At 35.2% G+C, this 10,371-nt stretch overlaps 3 protein-coding genes across 3 annotated transcripts; all 3 read left to right on the forward strand.

The window, feature by feature from the left end:
* Positions 1-1,645: 1,645 nt before the first annotated feature.
* LOC107885788 lies at positions 1,646-6,735 on the forward strand. The gene is made up of 6 exons (XM_016809490.2): positions 1,646-1,728; positions 1,876-2,081; positions 2,214-2,378; positions 4,876-5,391; positions 5,456-6,443; positions 6,498-6,735. Exons 1-6 carry the CDS (start codon positions 1,646-1,648, stop codon positions 6,733-6,735), a joined length of 2,196 nt encoding a protein of 731 aa, XP_016664979.2.
* Positions 6,736-6,807: 72 nt separating this feature from the next.
* LOC103311696 lies at positions 6,808-8,102 on the forward strand. Its single transcript, XM_008191390.1, has 2 exons — positions 6,808-7,228; positions 7,309-8,102. Exons 1-2 carry the CDS (start codon positions 6,808-6,810, stop codon positions 8,100-8,102), a joined length of 1,215 nt encoding a protein of 404 aa, XP_008189612.1.
* A 1,000-nt stretch (positions 8,103-9,102) lies between these two features.
* Positions 9,103-10,102, forward strand: LOC103311697 (the record flags this gene model as incomplete). Its single annotated transcript, XM_008191391.1, has 2 exons — positions 9,103-9,824; positions 9,877-10,102. Coding segments are annotated over exons 1-2 (948 nt in total), but the record flags the coding sequence as incomplete, so codon positions are not given.
* Between the last annotated feature and the right edge of the window lie 269 nt (positions 10,103-10,371).

Below are 10,371 nucleotides of genomic sequence, written 5' to 3' on the forward strand. Positions count from 1 at the left end.
GGCTGCTACCTGGTACTTCAGGCGTGCTGGCGGATCACGGCAGATGCTCTGGCGTGTCGCGGGATCCTGGATCTGCTTGTGATGGGTTACGGTGGACTATTGGCGTCGGGTCGTATTTTGTGATTGTCGTCGGTGGGCGGTGTCGGGTGATTCGAGTAACAATACGGCCGCGTATCGTCGTCTCGGCTCCTTGGCAATCAACCGGCGGTCTGCGTTTCGTCGGCAGGTAGCGGCCGGACTCTTGGCGTCGGACCGCGTATGATGCTGGTCAACGGCGATCGGCAAGGCTGTGTGACGGCGGACTTATGCAATTCAATCTTGTATCAAACTACGGCTGGCTCTCGAAGAATCAACCGATAGCTAATAATTATTTAGGTATTTACACAGAGTGTATCTTATTTCATTGTACGCGGGGGGTTATAACGATGATTGATTGATGACATCGAATTTCGTCAAAACGAAAAAAGACGTGTTTCTTTATTTTTAACAGGTAATTTTTTTTATAAAAATTTCAAATTTTTCAAACACGCAAGTGTACCAATTGAAAAACTTTATTCTTTCAAATGGTAACTAATATATATTTTAATGGATTCTGGTAAAAAAAAATTTTTCTGAAAATTTTGATAGTCAAAGCATCAATTTTGGTTCGCTAGATTATTAACTATGGTCCTCTAAAGTTTAATAAAATGTGCATTAATACATTTAATTTTAATAATTAGCATAGGTTTAATTTACAAGAGCATAGTATTTTTTTCTTATGACTAACTTAAATAACTTGAAATTTGAACCATAAGTTCCCAATATTGGTAGGTATCGCATGCAAAGTATGATTTTAGCAGTTGAAATTCTTTTTTTAGATTTCCAATATTATTATAACAATAATCAAATACCATTAGGTATTACCTTAGCCACCTAATAAAGAATCCAAATAAATGCTATTGTAAGAAAAGAATGATAGGAATGTATGATAAGAAAAGTACCAAATAAAATGTAAATGTCAAAAACTAAAAAAATTTGAAGGGTTATGAATTTCAACTCATAAATTCCTACTTTGCTTGAGATACCTACCAATATAGGGAATCTATATGGTTCAAATTCAAGTTTATCCCACTATGAGAAGAGCAACACAAAACATTGCACTTTTTTAATTACACAATCTTTTTTAACCCCCGTACATACCTTAGACAATAATGTCAATAATCGAATACCAGTTACCAATTTAACATTATTATTTATTACTTTAGACATATAATAAAGAATTCAAATTTATGATATTATAAGAAAATTAACTGTGAAGTAATTAATTACGATTACCCATGATAACAAATTAAAATAATAATACCGATTTTGATGATTATATGTTAAATTAAAAATAATGAACTATGTTTGCCAACAATTTTGTTTATGTTTTTTTTTTTTTTTTGTTTTAGAGAGTGTCATTAAATTACCGATTAAACTATACTTAAGTGTATAAGGTTAGGTTAGGTTAAGACAAAATTATTTAGCTCTTGTAAATTAAGCCTTTTCCTATTATTTCAATTTGTTGCGTCCCAACTGACGTCGATACATACATCAACGCAGAAATGAACACTTCATGTATTATATACGATGGACCAATAGACCAAAGGAGACGGTTATATTTAATATGCTTACAAAAATAACAGGGGTACCTTTAGCACCAGAAAAACATTTTGATAACAAACAACTCCCAAAATTATTAACAACTTTGTATGACAAGAAAAAATATATAATACATTATGAAACACTAAAATTATATATTAAATTAGGTTTAAAAATAGAGAAAATTCACAGACTGTTAGAATTTAGTTAATCTCCTTGGTTAAAACCTTATATTGATTTTAATACTAATCTTAGATCAGAAGCTAAGAATGAGACTGAAAAAGAATATTTCAAATTAATGAACAATAGTGTTTATGGACGTACTATGATGAATGTTCGAAATAATGTTGATATAAGATTATGTTCTAATGCATCAAAAGTAGAGAAATTAATTGCAAAACCAAATTTTGATAAAAGAACAATTTTTACAGAGAATTTAGCTGCAATCCATATGAAAAGATGTTGAATATCTTTCAAACAACCAATATATATAGGAATGTGTGTTTTAGATTTATCTGAATTGTTAATGTATGATTTTTATTATAATATAATAAAGAAAAAATATGGAACTAAAGTTAGATTGTTATATACAGATACAGACTCACTAATATTAGAAATAAAAACTGATGATTTCTATCAGGATATATATGAAAAGATAGATAATAAAGATAGATCATTAATAGATGATCATTTTGACACTTCAGATTATTCAAAAGATAATATTTATTGTTTACCTTTAGTTAACAAAAAATTCTTAGGTAAGTTTAAAGATGAGTTGAATGGAAAAATTATGACAGAATTTATAGGTTTAAGATCTAAATTATATTCAAATCGAGTCTTAGGTACTGAAAAAGAAATTAAAAAAGCTAAAGGTGTTTAAAAAAATGCTGTGGAAAATAAAATATGTTTTAATAATTTTGAAAATTGTTTACCAACAAAAGAATCAACATATGTTAAACAAAATTTATTTAGAACTAAGAAACATGATATTTTCACTGTAGAACAAAACATGAAAAAAATAGCTTTATTAATTTATGCAATTATTTATATAGGTTGTCATTTGAAAATAAAAAGTTGATGGTGGTTTACCTAATAAATATAAGGGTGAAAAATATTAAAAATTTATACAAATATAGAAAAGCATGAGACTAAAAGTATTTTAAAAAAAAAATTTGAAAAAAAATCAGTACTTTTTGAAATAATGAGTGTTCAACGACAAAAAAAATCACCCTGTATAATACACATTCTCCTATATACCAATTATTACACCTAAATTTAACGACGTCCGTCTATAATACAAGACTTCCCACTATATTCATAGACTTTCTCTTAAATGTCAAGACTTTTGACTAAATTCAAAGCTTTCGTGTATATTACAAGACGTCAATTAAATTACAAGACTTGCAACTACATTAACACGTTTACTGCATATGTATTTTTGCAGTTTTCACCCTGTGCATATGATAAAAGTAAAAAAAAAAATATAAAGTAACTGCTCATAACGACGTACGTGTATTTAAAAACATACGTTTAATCCACGCTAAATAATAAAAAAAAACATTCAGCCACGCGTAGGGAATTTTAAACAATTTCTTTTAAATGTAAGATTTTCCACTAAATTTATAATATTCCCTTTAATTTCCACGTATTCCGACTAAATCCAAAGACTTCCCAATAACTTAAAATATTTCCCACTAAATTCATAACTATAGGTACTGCGTATGACTTGTATGTATTATAACTAGGTTAACAGTTATAACTTTTTATTAAATAAAGAAGATACTCAACTAAATTCAATAGGTAGGTAAATACATGAGTTTTGATAATTTTACATTCTATTTTCTATTTTTAGTAAAATTATGAAATTGTTAAGCAATTAAATCACCCGCTGTAGTGAAATAGGTCGTATCTCTGTTTTCGCAATTTTTTTTTTCAAGTTGTCATAAGTGTGTTTTTGTAGTTCCCGAGAAACTGATAGTAGCATAAAACAATCAAAGAAGTTCTACACAGTAAAATGCAGTCACTACCATCTTCGCGGGAACTACACACAAATAGTTATGACAACTTCAAAAAAATTATCGTGAAAACAGAGATACGCAAAAAATAACAGTTTAATTGGATACAATTTTTTATTTTTAGTTGAATTTAATTATAGTACCTACCGAATAATAGTTAAAGAGTATACGAGTATATTATTATAATTTATAATATAATAATAAAAATTATTTTGTAACGTGTGAGATTTATGTTTTATGGGTTTGTAACCAGTTTAATAATTATCTACCTTTATCACTGTTAACTGTTAAGATTATAATTAAAAGCAAACGGAGCCAGTGGAGCTGAAATGATTTGAATTAGGTTCACGTAAGTGTTTATTGTTACATTTTATATTTGCGTGGAAACCTGCATAATACGCAGTAATAAATATACATGGATTATAAAGGCATTAAACATTCGATAATTATTATTATATATCATTGACAAAAACCACTTACCATCATAAAGTTATATTAGATTCTTACTTTAAATTTTGTATGAACATAATTATCAGATGTTATCATATTATATGCTCTACTAAGTCAATCTGTGTACAATCTATTTATTGTCTATATACGATACACACCTACACACACCACCTCCACTCTAGCACTCGCAGGTTTTGCTCAGCGATCCTGGCCAATTCTTGTTGAGTGCTAAAAACACATATACCCAGCATCAGTGTGGTAGGTCGGCGAGTAGTGGTGTTACGCCGCACGGAGTAAATTGGTGACCGGGCAAACGGCATATTACTTGCGCGTACCCGGCCCGTTCAGTTTGGTGACCTCGACGTGATTATTTATAATATATTTCATATTTGGTATCAGTATTATCTTTGATTCACGGAAAGTATATTGGTTGAATTAATTACTTTTGTGGTTGGATTTAAATAATATTTTTTTTTTTTTTTGTTTTGTTATTTTTACTATTATCTATATTCGCAATTTATCGAGTATCAATTTAAGAAGTTAACTCTTATCAGTTGGATTAGTTATTAATTGATAAAAACCTTTATTATTGTTGTAGTTTGTTCGTTTTTTATATTTAAACATTTGGTTTTGGAGTTATCAGGACAACATGGTTCTCGATGACAGTGATAAGAAGGTCTTAGGTGATTTGCGAAGAAAAAGGGGGGGGGGGTGGTTAAAGCATACCTAACGCGCATTTGCACGTTTGTTCAAAATTTTAGACCTGCTGTGGACGCGATAAAATTATTAGAATTCAGACAAGAACAATTACCAGAAGTCAATCGTAAGTTTGATGATATTCAATCTCAGATTGAGCTTATTGATATAGATAATGCTGCAGAGACTGACAAGGAAAGAGAGGAATTTGAGAATGATTATTTTGCAATTAGATCCGAAATGCAAGAATTAATCAACGCAGAAAAAAGTCAAAACTCATCCATTCAAAATAATACTATGAATTCCATGCCCATGCAAAGAGCTCGTTTGGCACCATTGACCCTTCCAAAATTTGATGGCAACATTCAGGAGTGGGAATCCTATTTTGATTGCTTTAAGGGAATGGTGCACAACGAAGATGCTTACCCACCAGCTCAAAAATTTTCATATTTAATATTCTCACTTTCTGGTGCTGCATTGGATGTTATCAAGGCAATTCCAATGACCGAAAATAACTATTCTTTAGCAATAAAAAAGGTTGCAGCAACGTTTCGAAAACAGGATTATGGTAATACAATCTCACATTCGTGCAATACTGGATTTTCCACAAGTACAGTCCGCTGTTGCCAATGATCTGCAGGCACTGCACACTAATATTGTCTCTTATGTCGCAGCACTAGAAGCGCAAGGACAGCCAGTAGATATGTGGGATGCATGGTTAGTGACAGTTTTGCTGAGAAAGGTTGACCATGGAACATGTCATGAATGGCAAATACGACGTACAAACAATGAACTACCCAAGTATAAGGAATTAGAGGAATTCCTGGCTAGTTGTTGTATAGCTTTTGAAAATTCAGAAACACGGGACAATAGCAATACCGGAACCAAGAAAAAGTGGACCAATCCGCATACCAGAAAAAAGGTTACGTTAGCAGCAACAGAAGACAAGTCTGATAAATGTCCTTGCTGCAATCTGATGCATAAACTATATCACTGTGAAAGGTTTAAGGAACTTCCACAGGGCAACCGGTTCAATATTGTAAGAAGTGCTCGTTTGTGTTTTAATTGTTTGAGTCCTTACCATATGGCTCCGGCTTGTCAATCTAAGTCAGTTTGTCAGCGCTGCAAGAACAAGCATTACAAGCACACATTATTGCATTATGAAAAATTCAGCCAAGATAATGCATCAAGGAAATATACTACTGAAGATGAAGATCCGCAAACTTCTTCTACTCCTCCAGATCAGCGAAAGTCATCAGTGCATTCATGTCTTGCAGCAAGGCCTACAGATACGCATGTTTTTCTTTCAACCACCGTAGTACAAGTGACTGATAGTCGTGGTTTTATGCGTGACACTAGAGCGGTATTAGATAGTGGGTCTATGGTGAATTTTATTTCGAGACGTCTGTTAAATGTCCTGCAGCTCAATACTCAAAATACAAAGTTACCAATTCGGGGAGTGGGAGCTAGTCAAGTTCAATCTGTAGCCAAAGTAGAAATACAGGGGAATTCCAAGGTCACAAATTACAGAATAACGCTACCATGCTTTGTGTTACCAACTGTTGTGAGTGAACTCCCAGCATGTAATGCATCAACAAGGAATTGGAATATTCCTTTTAATCTAAGATGTAAACTTGCAGATCCCAAGTTCGACAAAGCTGGGTCAGTTGATCTCTTAATGGAGCTGGGATATTTTATAAATTACTGGAAATAGAGCGCGTGTCTTTGGGAATCGGGAAACCTCAGCATACAAGACACGAAACTTGGTTGGATAGTCACAGGTGGGCTCGAAGTTACTAGTCTTCTAGGAATTAATTCCCTTGGAGAAACGATGGAAAGTGACTGGAAAGCAATACTTGCAGATGAGCAACAATATGGAAAAGGATCAAAGGCAAATCAAAGATGTGAAGAAGAAGAGAAAACTCTCCAGCATTTCAAGAAGTCGGTTAGGTGAAGTGAAGATGGTCGCTTTGTTCTGCGTTTACCAACCAAGCCGGAGACGCAAAACTTAGGTGACAGTTTAGCGATGGCAACCTCAAGGTTCATTAATATTGAAAGAAGACTTCAACGAGATGAACAGTTACGAGTGGAGTATGTAAAATTCATGAAGGAGCACCTTGATATGGGACATATGCGAGAAGTGACGACCGAAGAAGAATTGTTTAAGAAGGCATACTATTTACCACATCATCCGGTACTGAAATCTTCGAGTCTTACAACCAAGACACGAGTAGTTTTCGATGGTTCAGCAAGAACTACATCCAGATTAGCACTAAATGATGTACTCATGCGTGGGCCTACAGTTCAAGAAGATATTTTCTCAATTCTAGTTCGGTTTCGGAGACATCAGTACGTAATCACGGCTGATATCGAAAAAATGTTTCGGCAGATAATGATAACGCCAGAATATTGTCACTTACAAAGAATACTTTGGCGTGCAAATCCAAGTGAAATGCTCCAAACCTACAATCTGTTGACAATTACATATAATACGACCCCGCATCCTTTATGGCCACACAATGTTTAGTTACGCTAGCTGAAGAAATAGAAAAGGAGAATCCGAAGGTGGCAGAAGTAATAAACAGGGACTTCTACATGGATGATCTTATGACAGGTTGTGATACGGTAGAAGAATGTATGCAGTTACAAAGGCATATAACCGTCATTTTGGAATCTGCAAGGCTACCATTAAGAAAGTGGTGTTCGAATTCACATTTGATCATTGCCAACATAAGTGAGAACCATAAGTATCCTCTCTTCGCTTTAAATCTAGGTAACGAGGATACTGTTAAGTCATTAGGTCTATGCTGGCAACCAGCACTTGATCAGTTCAAGTTTAATATTTCGATTCCTTTAGATAGAGCAACACTGGCTAAGAGAAAGTTGCTATCAGAACTGAATAGGGTGTTTGATCCATTAGGATTCTTGGGTCCCATGCTCATCAAAGGAAAGATTTTTCTTCAACATCTCTGGCAGCAAAAAATTGATTGGGATGCACCACTACAAGCAGATATCCAAGAAAAGTGGAGAAGGTACTACTCTGGACTGGAGTTTCTTAAGGAGCTTTGTATTCATCGTAAGTGCAAGTTCCAATCTGGTGACCAATTTGAAGTGCATGGTTTTTGTGATGCGTCCATAGAAGCATACGGAGCTTGCATATACATACGCAGTTCAGATCATCAAGGCATATGGCAATCACGGTTGCTTTGTTCAAAAACCAGAGTAGCACCACTCAAGTCAACAACAATTCCAAGACTAGAGCTAAGCGGGGCACTTCTCTTAGCTCAGCTAGCAGCTAAGGTAGCAGACTCTTGGAGCTAAGTGTGAAACTATTCATTTGTGGACGGATTCAATGATAGTTTTGGGGTGGCTCAACAGCCATTCATCACGATTAAAAACGTTTGTAGCTAACCGTGTTAGTCAAACTCTAGAACTAACAAGAGCTAAACAGTGGCATTATGTACCATCAAATGAAAATCCAGCCGACGTCCTATCTAGAGGAACAACAGCGCAATAGTTGAAAGAAGCAAATAGTTGGTGGTTTGGGCCACATTGGTTATCAAAAGAGACAGTATCGTGGACCAAGGAAGATGATCTTGAACAGATACCAGAAGAAACACTACCAGAGCTTAGAACTATACAATTGAGTCTGGTTGTAGTACAGCATAGAAATGTATTGCTAGATACGCATTCAGAATGGGAGAAGTTAACTCGCGCAACAGCTTGGATTTTGAAATTTATTGAGTTCTTAAGGCGTAAGAAATGTATGACAAAGAGTGTTAAGTATCTACCCAGACAGCATTTTGTAATAATAATATTATAATATTATTATAATAACTTTATACTAATATTATTCGTTATTATAATGTTTTAATAATATTTTTAAACAAGAAATTGCTGTCTGGGTAACAGCATCAGATCTCAAAAAAGCAGAACGATGGTTGATAAGATGTGCTCAGAAGGATGAATTTGTAGCGGAATTTAAAGCGCTAAGTATTTGCAAGGAACTGCCCAAAAACAGCAAGATACGAGGACTATCCCCATTTATCAGTACAGACAATCTAATTGTGGTTGGAGGAAGACTACATCATTCAACACTTTCAAATGAACAAAAGCACCCTATAGTTTTACCGTTTGGTCATAAGGTCACGCAGCTAATTTTTATATACTATCATGAAATACTGCTACATGGAGGACCCCAGTTGTTGTTATTAGAAGTAAGACTTCGATTTTGGCCTCTAAAGGTAGAATAATAGCTCGTTCCACAACATCACGTTGCATTACGTGTGTTCGAGCTAAGCCTAAATTTGAAAACCCGATCATGGCTACCTTGCCAAGTACCAGTGTACGGCCTGCCAGACCATTTGCGACAACAGGAGTTGATTTTGCGGGACCCTTGGATGTTCGAAGTGGTATACGCCGTGTCACAAGCATAAAGACATGGATTGCTGTTTTTTTGTGTCTAGCTACTAGAGAAATACATTTGGAATCAGTGGTTGGTCTTACAAGCAATGCCTTTTTTGCGGCGCTGCGACGGTTTATGGCACGAAGAGGTAAATGTTCAAAAATATATAGTGACAATGCAACAAACTTTGTGGGTGTTCAACGAGAATTATCAACCTATCTGCGAGGTGTCGATGAAAGTGTAGCCAAAGAAGGAATAGATTGGCATTTTAACCCACCAGCAGCACCACATTTCGGTGGAATTTGGGAGAGTGCCGTGAAAAGCGCAAAGCACCATCTGACTAGAGTAGTTAAGGATGCTAGGCTCACGTTAGAAGAGCTAGGGACTTTACTCTTTCAAATTGAGGCATGTTTGAACTCTCGTCCATTGACCCCGTTAAATTCTCATCCACTAGACTTAGAGCCGATAACACCAGTACATTTTTTGATTGGTGGACCATTACTCCTGGTCCCAGAACCTGACTTATCGAATGGAAAATATCAGCACATTGCGAAAATGGAGATATGTGCAGGCCTTGATGCAGGCGTTCTGGAAAAGGTGGTCAAAGGAATATTTACCACAACTGCAAGTTCGAGGCCGTTGGTTAGCCCAAACTCAAAAAATGAAAATTGGAGATATTGTTATAATCAGAGAAGAATGTGCGCCTCCAGGGAAATGGAAATTAGGAAAAATATTAAAAACTCATCCGGTTAGTGATGGGATTGTGCGAGTAGTTACATTGAAGACATCAAATGGTAATGAGCTGAAGCGACCAGTTGTCAAACTGTGCCGCTTACCAGTAGAAGAGAAAGAGCAGAATTTTGAAAATCATAATTTTCAAAAGGGGGAGAATGTTTGCGCCGACAACGATACTAGCGTAAGCTAGATTATCGGTCGTGGGGCTTCGTGGGCCGACGACACATCGACCGACCACCACACACACGCACAGATATACGCCCAGCCCTACCAGTTCAATTATTATTGTATATAATTTATAATTATTAGGAATATTCAATTACATAATATATAGATTAAGCGTATCGACGCGATAGCGACCACCGCCAGATCGCCGGGCCGCGGATTATAACACGGCCACCCTTAAAATCAGTTAGTTACGTTCATACACCTAAAGGCGCACGACCATCG

The sequence above is a fragment of the Acyrthosiphon pisum genome, unplaced genomic scaffold (assembly GCF_005508785.2).
Source record: "Acyrthosiphon pisum isolate AL4f unplaced genomic scaffold, pea_aphid_22Mar2018_4r6ur Scaffold_21345;HRSCAF=23717, whole genome shotgun sequence".
NCBI lineage: Eukaryota > Metazoa > Arthropoda > Insecta > Hemiptera > Aphididae > Acyrthosiphon > Acyrthosiphon pisum.